Source organism: Sus scrofa, chromosome 8 (genome assembly GCF_000003025.6).
Source record: "Sus scrofa isolate TJ Tabasco breed Duroc chromosome 8, Sscrofa11.1, whole genome shotgun sequence".
Classification (NCBI taxonomy): domain Eukaryota; kingdom Metazoa; phylum Chordata; class Mammalia; order Artiodactyla; family Suidae; genus Sus; species Sus scrofa.
Window position 1 is genome coordinate 39,702,784 of NC_010450.4, and position 20,482 is coordinate 39,723,265.

Consider the following 20,482-nt stretch of genomic DNA (forward strand, 5'->3'; position numbering starts at 1 on the left):
ATCCTGGCCGCACGTACCCAAGTCAGTGCCCCCAATTAAGGAAACAGGCGCGAAGCCGGGGAGCAGGACGGGCGACCTCAAGCGCTCATACCCTAGAGGCCCCCCAGCCCCCTGGGCGCAGCTCCCCTGAGGGTGGAGGGCGCGGGGCAGAGAGGTCTGCTGGCTGCAGGGAGTAGGCGGGAGGGCTGGGCATCCAGGCGGGTGCAGATGGCTGGTAATGCTCATGGGGGGCCCCGGGCCGCGCTCTCCCGGGCGGTCAGGCAGGTAGACTGGCGGACAGGCAGCTCCCCCACGGCCGCCCCCAGTTTCCTGGAACCGAGGCGCCCCCAACTCCGAAGCCACAGCATCTGCCCTGTGCCGGCGCAGCAGGACCCCAGCCTGCGCCCAGCGCTTCTCTCCCGTCTCCGCCTTTGGCTGCGCCGCCGGCTCCAGCCCACATGCTGCCCCCCTCCCGGGCCGGCTGCCCCATTTTCCCCTCGCCTCACGAGGCCGGGCACCGGCTCCTGGCGACCCTAAGGGCGCCGCGCGCGGGGAGAGGCGCCGGGGGCGGGGCCTTGCGCAAGGCGCCCGGGGATTGGCCACGGGAGGAAAGGGGCGGAGCCGGCCCCGGACAAAACGGCGCGCGCGCAGCCGGAGTGCAGTCCCAGCCTGGAACCTGAGCCCTCCGGAGACGTATTACGCGCGGGTTCTGGTACCTTTTTATCGCGGACTCCCCTGCTCTGTCTTCCCGCCTGCTCCCTCGTAGCGCGAGCCTCTTCCCGACCCGCAGGTCCGGTCCCGCGCGGTGCAGTCCCCGCCGAAGCGGCGATGCGCCTTATTCAGAACATGTGTACCATCTCCGAGTACCCCGCCCCGGGCAGCGCAGCCGCCGCCGATTGCTGCTTAGGGGCGGCGGGCCGCCGCCTGGTCAAGATCGCCGTGGTTGGGGCCAGTGGCGTGGGCAAGACCGGTGAGTCCTCGCGCTCCGGCGAGAACCCGTTTAACTCCCCCGCTGGAGGTGGGCGGCCCCCGCTGGGAGTCGCGGTTAATCGAGGCGTGGTGGAGAGAAGGGAGCTGCCACCGGACCGCTCGCTCTCTCCTATTGACCCGCTGCCCCTCGGGAGGGACCTTAGCTATCGTCCTTTCCAACCCCTTCCTTAATCATATGAGGGAAACAAATTGATCCTGAATGGCCAGACAACCCTCTATACCACCCGCACGATCGGCATTCGAATTTTTGGGTTCTTGAGCCTCTGGCAGAGCCTGGCACAGAAAGGGGAGTTAGTGAATGTTAATCCCCTCCTGGAGATCTTTAAGGTTGGGAAAGACGTTTGTCTGCGGGAAGGCTTAGGTGGGGCTCGGCCGGGCTCAGGGGATGGGGGTTGGGACCAAATGACCCTTCCAGCTGGACAGGGCCATAACTCACGATGCCTTTAGCCCCCTCTCCGTTGTGTCTGGAAGAAGGGTCAAGGAGCTGCAGGGTAGGAATTTCATTTGGTGGCCGGCTGGCTTTCTCTGAGAATTGTTTTTTAGGCTGGGGGGTGGGGTGGAGACTAGCCTAACTTCTTGGGCCAAGGTTAACCCTCTTTGCTTTCTCTTTTCTGACCTGCAGCTCTGGTCGTCCGGTTCCTCACCAAACGATTCATTGGTGACTATGAAAGAAATGCAGGTGAGGAAATAAATTTGTTTGAGGAAAATGCTGTCAGCTTGCACCAATACTGCTGTTCCCATTTATGTGTGTGTGTGTGTGTGTGTGTGTCACTATGGGCAGGGTCCTTCAGAGTGACAGTCTGAGCCCCGGGATCCTGCCACCTCCAACTTCACTTGCCCCCTCCCATACTCCACCCCCCACCCCCATAACTGCCATCTGGCCTCATTCCATTCCAAGCCCATTCATCATTTTATCAAGTGCCTGAAAGTATTCCCCTTGGTATGTTTTAACTATAGGGACCCCAGCTGGAAGCACCCTTTGTACTCAAGAGCCTCTCCCTTCAAAACACTCCTGCAAAAGTCATAAAAAAAAAAAAAAAAAAAAAAAAGATGGCCAGCTCCTACCCCCACCCCACCCCTCGCCCTCACTGCTGGCTGCCTTTCAGAGGTGACCTTTGAAAGCAAAGGCCAAAAGAGAGCAGTTGTAAACCCAAAGTTCTCTTCTCGTCACAAAGAAAAGTAACTTGATGGTAAAATTTTAGAAGGAGAGTTCCTGAATTAATGAGAGGACAGGATTTCAATCCCTGCGATTAAGAATATCTACTGGGGAGGCTTAAGAGCTTTCTACCTATGCTCTGTTAGCAAATTGCTTAATTCCTTAGACCATATGAAGTACCTTTGGGGGATTATTTGAAATGCACTATATAAAGCATCTCAAGATAAGGCATGACAGCCCTCTGCTTTGATGTAGAGTCAGCTATGTTATGTCACACTTTTATTGCAATTGATAATGTTGGCTGTACATTGACTAACAATATTTGCCCACCAAGCCATTATATCTAATAACTAAAATATAAAATTTATGCCAAAGAGTGATCAGTACTAAAATGAAACAGAATCTCACACATGCTGAACAAGGGAATTTTTTTCAAGGAAATTCTCTAATTGTGGATACTTCATTTAAAATTAAACAACTAAGTTTCCAAAAACTTACATGCTTTGTCCTAGTTTTAATAAATCTGCTAATACGGGGTTAAAATGGCAGTTGTTTTTAAAAGACCTGAAATAAGCCCATGAAATAGAAGAACCTATAGCTTATTTTTGTGCATTGGTTTAAGTCATATTTTCTAAGTTAAAAAAAATATCCCACAGGGATTTAAAACATTGTGGTGCAGTGGGTTAAGGATCTGGTGGTGGCACTGCAGTGGGTTCCTGCTGTGGCATGGGTTTGATCCCTGGCCCAGGAACTTATCCGTGCTGCAGGAGTGGCCAAAACAGAAAAAAAGAAAGAAAAAAAAAACAGCCACAATATTTTAAAAGTTGTACAGGAAGGAAGAACATAATTTTTTTTTTCCTTCCTAGGTAATCTCTATACCAGACAAGTCCAAATAGAAGGCGAAACCCTGGCTATTCAGGTTCAAGACACTCCAGGTATTCAGGTGAGAAGCTCTGAGATATGTGACTTGGTCAGAGGTGGTCTGCTTGGCTGTGGACTTGTTCATTTGTCTTCAGGGTACCTCACGCAAAGGAGGAGAGAAACTTGGGGAGTCAGGTCTCTGCTTTTATATGCTTGTCATTTCAGTTGTATCTGGCTCATGGTCAGTCTGAGCCTGGCTCAGTTTGGGAGACTTGGCTAAGGGGCAGAAATCTTCTCTTGGGAGGATTCTCCCCAGCAAGAGAGACCAAACCAAACACACTTGGACTTGGCACCACGCCCTTACTCTGGTTAGAAAGGTCGGTTTTTACGTTTGTGTTTTTGGCAATAAAAATCAAACATCTAGGTATAGTGTCCAAACACTTGCAGTCACTTTTATATTCTGGAAAGTTACTCAATAGACAAAGAACCATGCAAGAGTGTGTGTGTGTGTGTGTGTGTGTGTGTGTGCGCTTTCTTTTTCCCCCTCTTGAACTGGGCAGTTATCCAGGTTTAAATGCTTCCAGCTCCTATCTTTGCTTCCCCAGACTTACTGTCTAGCCAGTTAATTTCCCATTTTGTGCAACTACAAAGTCTCCCTGCATGGAGTTCTCTGCAGGTCAATTTTCCACTTGAGTGTGGCGAGCTGCTCTGTTATTTATTCCAGCTCCATGCAGCTGGATCAACATATTGTTGAGAAAGCCTGAGTGAGGGTGGAGACGAAAGAATTGGTTTATGGCCCCGCAACCTGGCGTTCCTGCTCAGGGCTCATTTGAACCCGCTCTCCCGCCCTCGCCCTTCACCTTGCCGTCACCCCTCTCTTCCAGGTCCACGAGAACGGCCTGAGCTGCACGGAGCAGCTGAATCGGTGTATCCGCTGGGCCGACGCCGTGGTGATCGTCTTCTCCGTCACCGACTACAAGAGCTACGAACTCACCGGCCAGCTCCACCAGCACGTGCAGCAGCTGCACCTGGGCGCCCGGCTGCCCGTGGTGGTCGTGGCCAACAAGGCCGACCTGCTGCACATCAAGCAGGTGGACCCCCAGCTCGGACTGCAGCTGGCCAGCATGCTGGGCTGCTCCTTCTACGAAGTGTCCGTCAGCGAGAATGACAACGACGTCTACAACGCCTTCCACGTGCTGTGCAAAGAAGTGAGTCACAAGCAGCAGCCCAGCAGCACTCCAGAGAAGCGGCGCACCTCCCTCATCCCCAGGCCCAAGTCCCCCAACATGCAGGACCTCAAGAGGAGGTTCAAGCAAGCCCTCTCTGCCAAAGTCAGGACTGTCACCTCCGTCTGACGCTGGGGTGGGGCGCTCCAGGGGGTTTGGTCTTCCCGGGAAGAGAGACCCGAGGTTCGGCAGGAACGTTGGATGCTGGCAGTTAGTCACGGGTCCAGAAAGGGCTGGAGCCAAGGGGCCAAGAGAGCCTATGGAACTGCGGCCGAAGAGGAAGCGTTGTCCTAAGCAGGGGGACAGAACTGAGGTGGCTGGAACGAGCCCACTGAGCCACCCTGTGAATATGTGAAACGTCCCCCGCCCCGTGTTGTGGCTCTTCCTCTGGAGTGGGGGAGGGACACGAGGGGTTCAGATTTTGTCAACAACCTTGTAAATGACGGTCAGTTGTAGTCTCCCCCATGTATTGATGTGCTTTACAGCGGGAATGAAGGAACAGATGAAGCCTTCATGAGCTGTCCTCTTTTTTTTTTATTCTTTCTTCCTTTCCTTTTTTTTTTTTTTTTTTTTTCCTCCCCCGAGAGGAAGAATTGCTTTTCTCATACAAGTATATGTGTTTCTGGGATCCTCTTTGTTATGAGCTGCCCTTCTAACCTGAAGGATACCCAGATTTCTCTTTTGAAAGAACGAGGAGGAAAATACTACCCTCGCCTTCCCCAAAGGGTGGAGTTTATGGGCCGAATGTTATATATACAGACACGTGTGAGTTTCTGGGCCTGCAGGAGGCTCCTACCTCCTGATGCTGATGCGTATGCTGAGCTGGGCTGGGTATGTGTTGAGTGGTTGAGGACTCAAGCACTTCGGCCCCAGACTTGAAGTCATTGTGAGACAGTATGATTTTTTAAAAAAATTGTTTCATCAGGTCCAGAAAAAAACAGTGTCCATTGATTTTGGTGTGTGGTGTGTCAGCAGCTCACAGCAATGACGCTGGGTGGTTTCCGGACCTGGCCGAGTTGTGGCTTCACGACAGAACACTTATCTTACAGCGAGTGAACAGAGGCAGGGGCAACCGCCAAACCCCCTTACCCAGATGCACTTTAAAAAGCCACTCATGCTTTGGCTGAAACTGTAATTAATTTATTTTATGTACAATAAAGCTCATTTAAAGAGAGCAGACGTCTGACTTGTTCATTTGTTTGTTTTAGGGCCGCACCCTCGACATATGGAAGTTCCCAGGCTAGGGGGCGAATCAGATCTGTAGCCACCGGCCTACACCACACTCATGGAAACGCCAGATCTGAGCCACATCTGTGACCTACACCACAGCTCATGGCAACACTGGATCCTTAACCCAATGAGCGAGGCCAGGGATCGAACCCGCAACCTCATGGTTCCTAGTTGCGTTCATTAACTGCTGAGCCACATCGGGAACTCCCCCTGACTTGTTCTTGATTGAAATACTCCCCTTCTGTCCTTTAAACCAAGTATCACTCAGCTTGGGCACATCAAGTCAGGCACGATGCCTTCCTGGGGTGAGCGCTTAAGCCTCCCAACAAACTGATAAGGCACGTTATTATTATTATGCCCACTTTGCAGATGTAGAAACAGGCTTGAAAACGAGCTACATAACTTGTCAAAGGCCCAGGCCTGCGAGCCTTATCGCTTGTAAGTGGCTGCTTTAGAGTGACAGGGAGCATCTCTCTTATTCATTTCCTTCCTGATCCTCCGGGTCCACCGAAGACAAATATGGGACAGATGTTTTAGGCTGGTAAGAGATCGCTTAGCTAAGCCACAATCGTGCTTCTTCCGTATGTGCTCCATTTGGGTATGCCACTTTCCAAAAGTGCATTTTGTGCTCATCGGGAAGCTCCTAGCCTTTGATCTGGGAGCCCCTCCCGAATAGCTCCCGCCCCAGGTAATGTGCTAAAACTGCCAGGGCTCTCATCTGCTTCCATCCCGCCTGGGAGCCCTTTCATACAAGCTAAGTGAGTCACCGTCTTTATGGGCAAATAACCACACTCGATATTTGTCTGAGGACTGCTTTCCCCTACCTGGTGTCATTTAATCCTTAGGATAACCCTAAGGGTGATAGGGATGGAGTAGGCACGGGTAGTTTTAGAAATCCCGATAAAGGACCACGGGGGATAATGAGGGAAACTTAGAGGATATTGGGAGATCACTGTTAAGTAAATAAATTGCTCAAAACCATCAGAACAAGGCAGGCTTGCTTGACGAGTAGAAGTGCGAGAATAGCCTTAGGTCCTTGGCTGGGGGATGGGATGAGGTCTTCATTCAGATTCAGACCAAGGGCAGGAGTTTGAGGACCACCCTTCTGCCTTTTTGAGGGCCGCATCCCTGGCCTTCTGCTGATTTGAATACACCTTACCGGAATACTGAGGAGGAGGCTGCTACTCCCAGAAAGGAAGAGGTGGGTTTTTCCAACCCCCACTCCCCCTGGAGGATAAAACTGTAGCCCACCGGATCCTTGGGGCTGAGTCTCCTTGCCTGCCCGCTTGCATCTCTTGCAAGGGTCCTATCCTGATAAATCTATTTCTTGCCTATCACTTTGTCTCTCGCTGAATTCCTTCTGCACGGAGGCATGAAGAACCTGAACCTCAGCGAGTCCAGGCACAGGGTGAGGGATTCTAATTTAAAACCTTGGGTTCAAGTTCCAATCTGGGTTTAGGCTGGGTTCGAGTCCCAGCACGTGGATTCAAGTCCCAATCTGGGTTCTGGCTGGGTTCAGGTTGTTAATGCTGTCAGTTTCAGGGGTGTGTGTGTGGGGTCATACCAGCATTTGACAGCTGAGAAAAACAGGCCTGAGGTCTTGAGGGATGTCCTCGAGTTCACACAAAGGGGGGGCATCAATGTCCTTGGACCATGGTCAGTGTTCTTTATAAGATTTCATATATAGGCCACTGCTGTACACGTGGGCCTGTGGGACAAGGGAAGCAGCCATAATGAATGGTTCTTGAGGGCCTAAAATGGGACAGTGCCAGGCATTCATCTGTTTCCCCACAGGGTTATGCCCTTCCTGCTCTTGAGAAGGCTTCTCGTGATGTCGCCAACCTTCATTGAATCGAGGGCAATTTTTTTACGCTTCTAGCCTAACCTAACCTCTGAGAAGAGGCTATGTGTTGGCGGCAGGAAGAGACATGTGCTAACACGAGATTCAAAAACATCTCATTTCCAGAGGTCCCTCCTGGTGCAGCACGTTCAGGATTTGGCCTTGTCATTGTAGCGGCTAGGGTCACTGCTATGGCCTGGGTTCGATCCCTGGCTCCTGAACTTCCACATAATGCTGGTGCGCCAATAAATAATAGCTTCGAGGCTTTCTGCAGAACTAAAACCCCCAACAAATGGAAGAACTACTTGATGCAGCATTCTTCATTCTGGGAAGAAGGAGAACCACCAGAACCAGTCCTGAGGCCACTAAACACCAGCTTTGAAAGACAATGCAAGCTTGCCTCTGACATGAGCCTTATCTAGGGCCCTGTTTGCCACTCCCCAAACTATAAAACCACCTCCTAATCTCTCCCAAGGGGGGCACAGTCTTTAAGGCATTAACCTGCTGTGACTCCTTTGCCTGGCAAAGCAATAAAGCTATCTTTTTCTCTTTTGCTCCCTCCAATACAATAAATAAATACATAAAAATATCATTTCAAAGTCAGTGACAAGGCTCCCTGATTAGATTCTGTCACGTTTGTTTTATTCATTCTAAGTGGTTGAATTAGTAACGTCCAGTGTGTGAGACATTCAGACAAGCATTTACAATCGCTGCTTCTATTGACTGAAAACCTATATGCCGGGGCCTGTAGCAGGTATTTTAAATAACTGCCATCCCCACAATCCATCTTTAGTTCCTTCTATATATGTGGAGAAGGAGGCTCAGAAGAAGGAAGTGCTGCTCCAGCTCCCAAGCAGCAGATCCCGGACTCCACCCAGGTTGGTCTGATGCCACAGCCTAGATGCCACGCAGCTGGCTTGCCCCTTCCCGGCTCTGGCTCCTTTCAGCAAAGCCCCCCACTCCCCACCCACCCCCGTCCCACAAAGCTCTCCGATCCTCTGTCTCAAAGACACTGGCCCTCCCCATCCTGGCCCATGTTTTGCGGTGGCCTTTTGCCAGTCTCCCTGTTGCTACCCCAGGCTTGTGGCCCCTCCCTGGCCCCTGGCCCTCCCTGCTGCCATGGCCACTTCTGCTCTTGCCATCAGCTGGCTGCACACTGGCCACCAGTCCCAGCTCGGTAATAAAGACGTCCAGGCTGGGGCGGGGGCCCCCGCACAGCCCACAGCCTGTCTGCCTCGAGACCGGATCCTTGTCTGTCGAGATGTCTGGCTTTCAAGTTTCCTCCCTGCCGCAAATCAAAACCATTCGAATGCTCTGCAGCCGGCCTGGCGCTGTGCCCCAGGCTGAGATGGCTAAACGCTCCTGGCCTCTGGCTCCCAGGCTCCGCCCTGCCACCGGCCCACCCAGGCCCCAAGTTCAAGAGCTCTGGGGCCTGTCTACAGTGAGCCCCTTGTCCTGGCGAAAAATGGGATTGTGACATGTATTTTACACCCTGCGAGGGAGAAAGCAGATGTGTTTTCTGGACAAATGCATAAGCTTGTAGGAAGGAGCAGTAGGGGAACTCCTGGGGACGCGGTGGGGGATGGGGCTGCCCTGAAAGTCTCTGCGGGTAAGTCAAGACCCAGCGCTCAGAGAGGGCCATGGAAGAATGACAGACCTTTATTTATTACAATGACTAATCCAGGAGAACTAGTGTTTTCTGCCCCCCCTTTAGAGTCTAAAAAGAGAAGTTTCCACAAAGTTCTATTTGTCCTCATTACTCTCCTAAATTGGTGAGAAGGGGCGAGGCTCAGGGTTATTCCTAACGGTGACAAGATCTGAGCAAACACCCCTCCACTCTCCCTTCTCAAATGCCCTCCATCATCTGGTTTTGGATTCTAAAATTCCGTTTAAAATAGGGATGGCATTTCTCTTAATGTTTCTTGGGCGGCAATGACAGATGCCATTTGTAATCCTGGATTATTTGTTGTTGGGATTCTGTTTCTGGTAACCAGGATTAAATAAATAGTAGTAGTCTCGGGATGAGCTTGATGGAATCCTTTGTTACTGGGATAACACTGTAAAGCAGGGGGTCCTGGGGGAGACAAAGCCATATCCACAGCCCCGTCCTCTGGGGACAACCCGGGGCTGCCACACCTCCTAGGCACCTCCTAACACTTTGCCAAGCCTGCTCTGTTTGCCAGGAAGCGGACTGCAGAAGGAGGGTTTACAAAAGTGGAAGTCAATTGCTAAGGAGTATTTACACTTCCATCAACTGTGTTTATAAAGAATGTCCCATTGGAGTTTCCCCTGCCGCTCAGTGGTAAATAAACCTGACTAGGAACCATGAGGTTGTGGGTTCAATCCCTGACCTGGCTCAGGGGGTTAAGGATCCAGCGTTGCCGAGAGCTGTGGTGTAGGTCACAGATGTGGCTCGGATCCGAGTTGCTGTGGCTGTGGTGAAGGCCAGCAGCTACAGCTCTGATTCGACCCCTAGCCTGGGAACCTCCATATGCCACAGGTGTGGCCCTAAAAAGAAAAAAGAAAAAAAAAAATGTCCCATGAGGAGATCCTTGGCAGAAGGCTTGCATTGTACATGCACCTTTGAGCTCTGGCCAGCCAGGGTTTAGGCGGTGTACACTCAGACCTCGGCTAAGAGAGGGGAAACCAGCATGACCATTCAGCTTAGCCTTTTAAGCCACCTTCAGGTGTCTGAATATCTGGAAGGGGAGAGCCCTTTAGGGCTGCTCCATCTGGATGAGGTTGAAATGTTTAAGTCAGGATGACAGTCTCAGAATGCACAGAACTCCTAGTGATGGAGAAAGTTCTGTTAGGGGCAGGGTTCTCCCCGGGCGGTCATCAGACGTTAACTGCCAGTCATGATAATTCTTCTACGCTCTCAGCCAGCGTGCCACATGCCATGTTCTAAGTGCTTTACAACTATTAAGTCTTAATTTTCACAACCTGACCCAGAACGTCCCATCATTGTCCTGTTTCACAGTCAGCTAAGACCAGGAGAAGTGAACCACTGTGTGGAGGGGGTGGGGATTGGAATCCAAGCTGTAGGATGGGGCTCCAGGCACTGCTCCTGGCCTCTGGGCTGTATGGTCCTGGGAGTGTGTAGGACCAGGGTGTTATTCCCTCTTTGTTTTCTCATCTCCTCAGCAATGCCTCCAGCTTTTCTGTTGACATTATTCTCCTGTTGAGATGTTATCATTTTGTGAGGTGACTTCCTTGGTGTCCTCAGCAGTGAAAATCTACATTCCTTGGGGTCGCATGCTAGCTGCTGTGTTGGGGATGGCATCCCTGTCCAGCAGCCCTCTCTTGAGCTGGGTACCACTCATTATGATTGGGCTTTTACAGATGGAGCCACTGATGACTGGAGAGTGGCAGAGCTGCCTTAAACCCAGACTAGACCATGGAGCTCTGCTCTAACCACTGCTCCTCCACAGGGCGCCAAGAGCATGATGGGAGTTTCCCTCACTCCATCCTCCCCCAGGCAGTGAGCACAAGGAGAAGGCAATACCAGAGGGGTTTCTGGAAGCTCTGCCTAGGGCTCGATATGCTGCTTCCAGAATCTCCTCATTTTCCTTATCTGGAAAATCCTTTGCAGGATTTATGTCAAACCTTTTTCCTTCCTTCCTTCCTTTCTTTTTCTTCTTCCTGTCATGCCTGCAGCATTCGAAACTTCCCAGGCCAGGACAGAACCCTCAGCACAGCAGTGACAATACTGGATCCCCAACCACTAGGCCACCAAGGAACTCCTGCCACCTTTTCATTTTGCTCTGGCTTTTCATTCAAGGAGCAGTGTCCTATCCTGTGCCTCCTACCTTCTTGTTCAAACCAAACTCTGATTACCACGATCTTCTCTCAGCTCACCTTTTCTCCAAAGCCTTCTTCAACCTGATTGTCTGCCTAGATCAGTTTCTCCAACCAGTGACCCCAGAGATGGAAAAAGATGATTATGAACCAACCTTTTGATGTTTCCCTCACTACTCGGAGACTGCCTTTGGCCACATTTAATCTAACATGAGGGCATCTGCAGGACATAGTAACTGCTTGATGATAACATTTAAAGTCAGAAACTTCCTCCATGTATCAGTTCAGATTAGAAGCTTTTGAATATTTTTTTTTTATGAAAGAGAAAATGAACTTGTAAAAATACATTAAAGCCAAAAAAGTCATACACACATATGAGGTTACTGTGAAAAAAACTTGGAGAGGGGTTCCCACGGTGACTAAGCAGGTGAAGGAGGACCCAACGTTGTGTCTGTGAAGATGTGAGTTTGATCCCTGGCCCCACTCAGTGGGTTAAGGAGAGGTCACAGATGTGGCTCGGATCTGCTGTTGCTGTGGCTGTGCTGTAAGCCTCAGCTGCAGCTCCGATTTGACCCCCAGCCTGGAAACGTCCATATGCCACAGGTGTGGCTATTAAAAAAAAATTTTTGGAGGACACAGATATACTAAGAGGGAGTATATTAAGGAGTCTTTCTATAATATACTCCTTCCCAGAAGGAACTACCTGTTAGCACTCTGGCTTTCACATTTCCAGAAAGTTTCCTTTGCATAGAGACATATGGTTTAAAACTTAACCTTGAGCAGACACTCACACGGGGCCCATGCATCAGGAGAAATGCTAGCTGCTCATTCTATGAGGACCACAGAGTCCAGGATGCACCTGGATCCTGCCCCCGGGTGGCCCCAAACCTGGCTGAAGGCCTGGCACATGCTGCTGGATATTTGGGAGTGAATAAATGAATGGTTGAATGAATGAACGATCGGAGACACGTAACAAGTTGCTTTTTTGCTTCACAGGCAAACATACAACAGGTTGCTTTTTTGCTTTTTTAGGGCTGCACCCACGGCATATGGAAGTTCCCAGCCTAGGGAATCTGAGCTGTAGCTACCAGACTACGCCACAGCCATAGCCACAGTCACATCAGATCCAAGCCGAGTGTGCAACTTACACCATGGCTCATGGCAATGCCACATTCTTAACCCACTGAGCGAGGCCGGGGATCGAACCTGCATCCTTGTGGATCCTAGTCAGGTTCATTACTGCTGAGGCACTAGGGGGACTTCCCAGGTTACTTTTTTATCTTAGAAAACAGGAGTCTTTGCTTTAATGATCATTTCTTTGGAGCTATTTGCCCTTTCTTTTCTTCCTTCCTTCCTTCCTTCCTTCCTTCCTTCCCTCCTTCCCTCCTTCCCTCCTTCCCTCCTTCCCTTCCTCCCTTCCTTCCTTCCTTCTATTTTTATTACAATTCCAACTCATAAATCAGTGGAAGGGACAAAAAGCACCGAGGTCTCCAGCATTTCAGCGCCATGGAAGAACTGAGGGTCAGGTGGAGAACATCCTTGGACAAGATCAAGAACATCAAGGTCTTGAAAACCTGCTTTGATGACATCTCAAAACGGTGTCCGAGGTCACCGTTTCCTCATAAAACGGCAGCGCTTCATAGAGAACCGAAAGCAGACCCATGCGAGTGTTTTGCTTGACATTTTATTTCCCCACCTGTTTAACCCGCACTCACCACTGGTTTGCAGCTTTGTCTCTTTATTACAAACATCTTTTAGAGAGGCGAGAAATGTCCATCAACATACACCTACAGATGTGGGGGTGCCAGGCAGTTCATTTTTGCTGGAGTTCTTATATAATTTCACCCTGCGGGTCTAGGTTTTCTGCTCTGGCCAGAAGGGAGAGTTTAGACGCACAGAAAAGAAAGCTTTCTATGTCAGTAGAAACGGGAAATCACAAAGTCACAGGGGTGGGGTTCCCGTGTAGGGTCCTTGGACCATCTATCTTTACTGGGGCTTTCCTCTGGGAGGAGAGGAAGCCTTTTATAGGTAGAGATTACTTTCCGCTCAACTTTTCTCCATTACTCTTTCAAGCAGGCTGGCAGCCCTGCCCAGTAAGCAAACTGGAACAATGCAGCCCTTTGTATGGGCAGGCAATTTACAACACAGGCAGACAATCAGCACCACCCTGGCCACTCCTCCTCCCTTCCTCGCCTTTTCAGAAATGTCTCAGATCAAGAGAGAAAGAGAGCCTCAGATCCTATTGACAGTGTTCCCTCCTCAGCTTTATAATCTAAAAAAGACAAACTTTCCTCACACTCACGATTCTACAGCATGTCTAACCTCTCCTTGAGCAACTGCAGATCAAATGGCTTGTAATCTACCAACACTCAACATCCACTTATTGAGAAATGAATGAACTTGCAGGTGGAATCAAAACCATCACAGATAGAGGGTTAAGGATAAAGGGGAATTAGCACGAATTAGCCCTGCTGAAAGGCAGTCTGATGCTTTTAGAAAAATGAAAAAACAAAACAAAATAAAACATTTTTTTAAGAATGGCAGCGATCCTGGCAAAGGACTTCGCTGCTTGGCTATCAAGACCCCTCGGCCAGCACTGCGTCATACCCACGATTAGTAACAGGGACAGGTTTGGGAGGCCTATCTTGGATGGTGACATTGGGAGTTCCAGCGCAGGTAGGTCTCATCTCAGCAACTCTCAGAAGCCAAGGTCTGGATGCAGCCGGTCAGTAGCAAATAACAGCTCAGGGATGAGAAGTGGCTTGAGGAGTCGCGTGGACAGCACGATTACCTAACAATGGGAGGGCAAACACACCGCAGACAATTAGGAAAGCCAATCCCAGCTTATCAGATGATGAGAAATAAAATGCAACACATTCCTTTGGGAGAAGGCATAGAGTGGGTACTGGAGAAAAATCCAGAAGGCGGCAGCTTGAAGGTCACCAGATGCTGGCGTTGGGCTGGAAGGAGGGGCACACAGGCTGGGAAGGATGGCTGGCGGGGTGGTGGGGCTGTGTCTGCTGAACCTTGAACAGGTGTGCAGTGAGAATGACCGAGCCCAGCCACCTCCTTGCTGCTGAACTGAACTTGATCAGACCGTAGCTTTGTGATCCAGTAATGTGACCTCCACATAGAGGTTTCTCCCTCTTCTAGGGCACTTTTTTCCTTCAGGGAAAGGCAGAAGGCACACTCAAGGAGCTGGATGTTGCGGTGGGTGATAATGATGGTGACTGCGTTAATTTCCTAGTACCCAAAGCTTAAATAACAGAACTGTCTTGTCTCACAGTTCTGGAGGTCAGAAGTCCAAGGTCAAAGTGTTGGCAGGGTTGGTTCCTTCTCAAGGTTGTGAGGAAGAATCTTCCCTCTTAAGCTTCCTTATGTTTCACACTGTCTTCCCTTTATGTGTGTCTGCCTCTGTGTCCACACCTTCCCTTTGATAAGGACACAGTCACATTGGGTTCAAGTTCACCCTAAGGACCTCCTCTTAGTAAGGCCATCTGCAAAGACGTGTTTCCTGAAAAGGTCACAATCGCAGGTACGAGGGGTTCGGCCTTGAGCATCTTTTGGGAAGGGACACGATTTGATGAATAACAATGATAATTTTGTTGATATCTGACACTATTGATTAGTTCTTATGATGTGCCAGGCACTGAGGATGATCTCACTTAATAGCCATTTATTTCATCTTCCTAACAACCCTCCAAAGTAGCTACATATATTATTCCCATTTTGCAGATAAGGCAAACAAAGTACAGAAAGGTTAAGTGACCTGCTCAAGGACGCACAGGAAGTAGCTGGGTCAGGTCTCCAATCCTGGCGGGCTGGCTCCAGCATCCAGGGGCCAGTCTGGTCCCTTCTCTCTCATCCAGGGCTCTGGGAGGGCTTAGTCCCCTAGTCCACGTGAACCTTCTGGCCTCTCTGGCCTGTGGAGTCCCTTCCTGTTTTCCCGAGTCTAGGCTGCTCTTTCGGGGGCGATATCCCTCGGCAGCACTGGGGGAGCTCGTCCCCCAGGGCCGGGCTGAGGCAGTGATGTGTTTTGTCAGGCTGGTGAGGTTTTGCAAGGCAGGGGCTGTAAGCCAGCAGATGAAGAAGTGACTATGGGAAGTGGGGAAGGAGGTATTGGCATCAGATTCCTGTGCCCAGCTCCTGAACACAGGGGGTCACTGGCCGGCAGCAGGTGAGGGCTCCACCGGCACACTGCCTGGCTGCGCCTTTTGCGGGTGAACAGGCTGGCATTCACACCTTATTCTCTTCCCCTCCCAGCCCCAAAGTTGTCCCAGGTGGAACCAAACCAATGAATTAACCAACTCACTGGCCAAGCACAGAGCCCACCTGCCAATGTGGAGGAGACGCAGAGGGAGGGGAGGAGAGAAGGGAATATTTTATAATTTTCTTGTTCTTGCTGTGTGTGTGTGTGTGTCTTTTTAAAGGGCCATGCCTGCGGCATATGGATGTTCCCAGGTTAGAGTCAAATCAGAGCTGCAATTGCCAGCCTACGCCAGAGCCACAGCAACATGGGATCTGAGCTGCATCTGTGACCCACACCATACCTCATGGCAACACTGGATCCTTAACCTACTGAACAAGGCCAGGGATCGAACCCGAATCCTCTCGGATACTAGTCGGGTTCATTATGTTGACCATGATGGGAACTCCTTGTTCTTGTTGGTAAAGAAATGGGCACCATTTTTCTTTTTCTTTTTATAGTCGAACCTGTGGCATATGGAAGTTCATGCCAGCGGTTGAATCAGAGCTGCAGCTGCAACCCAGGCTGCAGCCTGTGGCAATGTCAGACACTTAGCCCACTGATTGAGGCCAGGGATCTAATCCACATCCTCACAGAGACAATGTTGGGTCTTTAACCCCTGAGCCACAATGGGAACTCCATAGACATGAGGGCTGTTAAAAAAAGTTTTCTGTTTAAGACAAAAATTAATCTTTTACTTTTTTCTTTTCTTCTTTTTTTTTGCTTTTTAGGGCCACATGTGTGGCATATGCATGTTCCCAGGCTAGGGGTCGAATTGGAGCTACAGCTGCCAGCCTACACCACAGCCACAGCAATGCAGTATTCTTAACCCACTGAGCGAGGCCAGGGATCGAACTCAGCCTCACGGATACTAGTCAGATTCATTTCCGCTGAGCCACGACAGGAGCTGCCTTACTTTTTTCTTGAAAGAGAATTATCCCTGAAAATAGATAGTTACTGTCAGCCAAGTCATATTTCTGGCAGAAAAAAATACACTGCAATCTGTGCTCACATTTTTCCTTGAAAGCCATGTGATAAGCGTTTGAGGGCAGAGTGAATATTAGCATCCCCTTATCACGCAGTGTAGACACCATTTGAATATGTGGCTCTGGAAAGGGTTTCCACTCACTCTTTAGGGTCTTCTAGGTTGGGCCTAATAGATGGTTAAGAATGACGGCGCCCAGACCAGCAAGCTCGTCAGAGCCCAGGAGAGCTCAGCTCCACCACTGATGGGCCACAAGCCCTGGGGAAGGTCACTTCACTTGGGGGCTCATTCTACCCATTCCAGAAGGAAAACTACAGCCCTGAGCTTATAGCAGCGTGGCCTGGATATACACAAGGCCAAGTGCCGAATCCGACTAGGAACCATGAGGTTGTGGGTTCGATCCCTGGCCTCGCTCAGTGGGTTAAGGATCCAGCGTTGCTGTGAGCTGTGGGGTAGGTCACAGACACGGCTCGGATCCCACATTGCTGTGGCTGTGGTGTAGGCTGGCAGCTGTAGCTCCGATTAGACCCCTAGCCTGGGAACCTCCATATGCCACAGGTGTGGCTCTATAAAGACAAAAAACAAAGCAAAACAAAAAAACACATAAGGCTAAGTCCACACAGATCTTGAGATGCTCGGCAATATTGAGCTGCCTTTTTTTTTTTTAAGGGTTGCACTTGTGGCAAACGCAAGTTCAGGCCAGGGGCTGAAATTGGAACTGAATCAGAGCTGCAGCTGCCAGCCTACTCCACACCCACAGCAATGTTGGATCTGAGCTACACCTGCAACACACCACAGATCATGCCAGATCCTTAACCCACCGAGCGAGGCCAGGGATCGAATCTGCATCCTCATGGATACTGGCTGGGCTTGTAACCCACTGAGCCACAACGGGAACTCCCCGAGCTGCTACTTTACTGTGGCTTTGTGACTGGCTGTGGTTTCCTTTTGAATCTTATGAAAACTAAGAACGCTCTGAAAAAAAATACTCAGATGTTCATGAACACAAGATTTTGAATGCAGTTTTAGGTGAGGCTTGTGGACAGCTAGGATTCATATACCACAAGATAAGACACACTTATTCAGATATTTTTTTAAAATGCAAACATAAAGACAAAAATCCTTGCAGACTCTGGGGTAGACTCTTGCCAGAATAGCTGAAGGCCATGGGCCCCTCCCCTGCCCTTGAGCTGACCAGCACCCGGACCCCACCCCACGCCTGTCACCAGCCCTGGGGTCCTTAGTTCCAGGGCCAAGATGCCTGATTCCTGATGGCTCGGGGGAGGGCAAGTGTAACGGCTGGAGGGAGTCCCCAGGATGCTCTGTCTTTGGGTCGGGTTGCGGAACTTGGAGGGGAACGGCTATAGACTCAGATGATGTGGCCACTTCTAGAGCAGGGATAACTCAGCCAAAAGAATCCATCCCTCTCAGGTCATATGCTGGCTTCCAGTCACTGCTGACAGTGACTATGGTTGGGTCCCCTCCACTGAGCCCGAGCAAAGGCCAGGCCCCTCCCATCAAAACACGCGGATATTTAGACAGCATGAGGACTGAACCAGAGGGTGTCTGGGACCCACTCGTGGAAGGAAAAAAAAGAGATAGATAGCAAAGGTAGCCTGTGAAGTGACCGAGGGGGTCTTTGAGCAGAGGAGAAAGCTGAGACCAAGGACCCTCACTGGACAGTAGAGGGACTAAGAGCACAGACTTAGGAGAATCCAACCTGAGCTGGGCCCCAGCTGGTCACTTGTCAGACATTGGACCCTGGAGGATTTACTTAATCACTCCGAGCCTCAATTTCCTCATCTGTAAAGTGGGAACAGTGATGGACAACTCACATGATCATCACGAGGATTAGCTGTGACCATATATGCAAAATACTTCACACAATGACAGGCTCTGGAGGGGCTTAAAATGGTACCTGCTTTGTCATCACCATTGTCACCATTCTCACCTTCGGCTGCCTTCCTCTATTCAGCTCACAGCAGTCACTGAGGCTGATGCAGAGGAGGTAGTGTTGGGAGCCAACATCCCCCAGTGTACCTCTGATCGTATGTATTCACAGGCTTAAAATCCTGCCACTTCTTCCCCACCCTCTCAGAAAGCATTCCAGGACTTAGAATCTGCTAGCTGTTCAGCACTCTCCATCCCACCCCCCCGGGCCACCACATCCCCCTCACCACTGGTGCCACATTCCAGCCACCCTTAATGATTTGCAGGTCACAAATGGACTTTGAGGGTGCTTCTTCCTCTGGCATGAGGGTTCCCCACTCTTTGCCTGAAGACCTCTTAGTCGTCTTTAACAATCTGCTCAGACATCACCACCTCCAGGAAGCCTTCCCAGACCACCCCTCCCTGAATTTTAAAGGTGTTCCCATGGGCAGTTGGTATCACAGTTTTTCTCGTTTCCTTAACTGAATCTTTTTTTTTTCTTTTTAGGCCCACACCCATGGCATATGGATGTCCCCGGGCTAGGGGCTGAATCAGAGCTACAGCTGCCGGCCTACACCACATCTCACAGCAATGCCGGATCCTTAACCCACTGAGTGACACCAGCGATAAAACCCACATCTTCCTGGATACTCATCTGTCTCATTACCGCAGAGCCACAATGGGAGCTCCTTAACTGAGTCTTCTTATTGTTTGTTAGCACTGTCTGACACCTAAGCAGGTCCTTGATAAAGTGAGTTAGCAAGTGACTGATTAAACGAATGCATGAAAACAAGACTAGGGAGGCGGCAGTGAGTTTAGCCACCGTCAACAGGAAGTTTTTCACACTGGGAGGCTCTGGTGAGAGGTAGTTCAATAGCTTTGGGTAAACTGAAAATCCATTTATCTAAAATTCCTTTTCTGAAGAACAGGCAGGATCACGCAGCTAACACTTCCTTTACAGTATAATAGCTGATGGGCCTTAAGCATTTTCACTTTTTAGGCAGCTTTTGTTCTTCAGAATGCTTTTGAGTATTTTTCAGGTTTTTAGCCTATTCAACTAAGGGCATTTCTGCATTTCTTGACGAAAATAGTCCTTAAAATTCTAAAAAAACAAAACAATGACAACAAAAAACCCTAGCTAAATTGGGGAAAAAGGCACTTGAAAATGAAAAAGCAAGTACTTAAAGGAATCTGAAATTGGCCCACTGGATCTGGAATTTACATTTTATAAACACAGTCATCCAAAGTGTCACATGAAGCAAATTAAGCATCTAAGAATTCCTTTCAGAAGATTGGCTTTTTCTCAGGTAACCAAAGGCAATGATGAAAATTTCTATCCTAAAGAAAAATGAGCGGAGGGCACCAGGGCACCTCTGGACCAGATCCCTAAAAAGCAGCCTGGGGCTCTGCGCAGGCGCAGGTGCACGCACTCTGCTCCAGCCGGAAGAGGGACGGCTGGCCTCGGTGCCCAGCCAGCCTACGCTTCTGCAAGAGGAACCCAGCCCACTTGCTAGCCTTCTTCCCACTTTCCGCTTCTCCCAGCCATCGCTATAATTTGTAGGTGCCAGCATCTTCCTGTTCTATTTCTGCTGAACAAGGAGGAAGCCTGGCCGTCCAGGATTTAGATTCCATATCCCTCTGATCTCTAACATTGTGAATCGAAAAGAACAGAGGATAAAAATGGTTTTTATCTTGTTTTTTTTTTTAAACTTGGGGAGACGCTTCCCAGTAAAAGCAACTCATATGCATAAGCACCAACATGCATATTCAACCAGCTGATGAACTGGCTTCTGAGCACAACTCATATTTGAGGCACCACTTGCTCCCCATTTGCACAGGGGCTGCATGTGTACATGCACATACACACGTGTGTTAACAGAAATGGTGTGTATTATTAAACCAGTGGGATGATGGATGGATTACATGGACACCGTCGAGCTTTCTGGAAAACTGATTGCCTCAGGGGTAAGTGTGCTGTGCTTAGGCTAGAGAACCAAGTGAGGTTTCAGATGTCTCCTCTCTGTTGTTTAAAAACAAGTCACTTGAGGGAAAACAAGTGCAAGAACCTTACAGGGCAAATGCCTTCAGTCTTGTTAAGAGGATTGGTTCAAATATTAAAGACACATGAAGTGGGTAGGCATGAAGGGCAATGTTAATAAGAATAATGTGAACATGTGTAATACTGTGACCTGTACTTTGTCTAAAGTTTCTATTTCAAATTACAAGGTCCGAAGCTAACTCA

The 20,482-nt window shown here is 49.7% G+C and overlaps 2 protein-coding genes across 2 annotated transcripts in view; one reads left to right on the forward strand and one right to left on the reverse strand.

Annotated features, from left to right (window-relative positions):
- RASL11B (RAS like family 11 member B) lies at window positions 616–5,391 on the forward strand. Its single transcript, XM_003128970.4, has 4 exons — window positions 616–949; window positions 1,592–1,648; window positions 2,992–3,068; window positions 3,871–5,391. The coding sequence occupies exons 1-4, from the start codon at window positions 808–810 to the stop codon at window positions 4,339–4,341; spliced, it is 747 nt and encodes a 248-aa protein (XP_003129018.1). The 5' UTR covers window positions 616–807; the 3' UTR covers window positions 4,342–5,391.
- SCFD2 (sec1 family domain containing 2) overlaps window positions 12,745–20,482 on the reverse strand; it is a 430,377-nt gene continuing 422,639 nt past the window's right edge. Inside the window, exon 9 of the mRNA XM_003482381.4 lies at window positions 12,745–13,871. Coding sequence (XP_003482429.2) covers window positions 13,779–13,871 — 93 coding nt within the window. The 3' untranslated portion in view covers window positions 12,745–13,778. The remainder of the gene's footprint in view (window positions 13,872–20,482) is intronic.

Excerpts from the sequence above, each read along its gene's own strand:
- RASL11B (XM_003128970.4), top strand. The coding sequence starts at position 808 with ATGCGCCTTATTCAGAACATGTGTACCATCTCCGAGTACCCCGCCCCG. Across the intron at positions 950-1,591 it reads CAGTGGCGTGGGCAAGACCG|CTCTGGTCGTCCGGTTCCTC; the intron begins GTGAGTCCTCGC and ends TCTGACCTGCAG. Across the intron at positions 3,069-3,870 it reads AAGACACTCCAGGTATTCAG|GTCCACGAGAACGGCCTGAG; the intron begins GTGAGAAGCTCT and ends CCTCTCTTCCAG.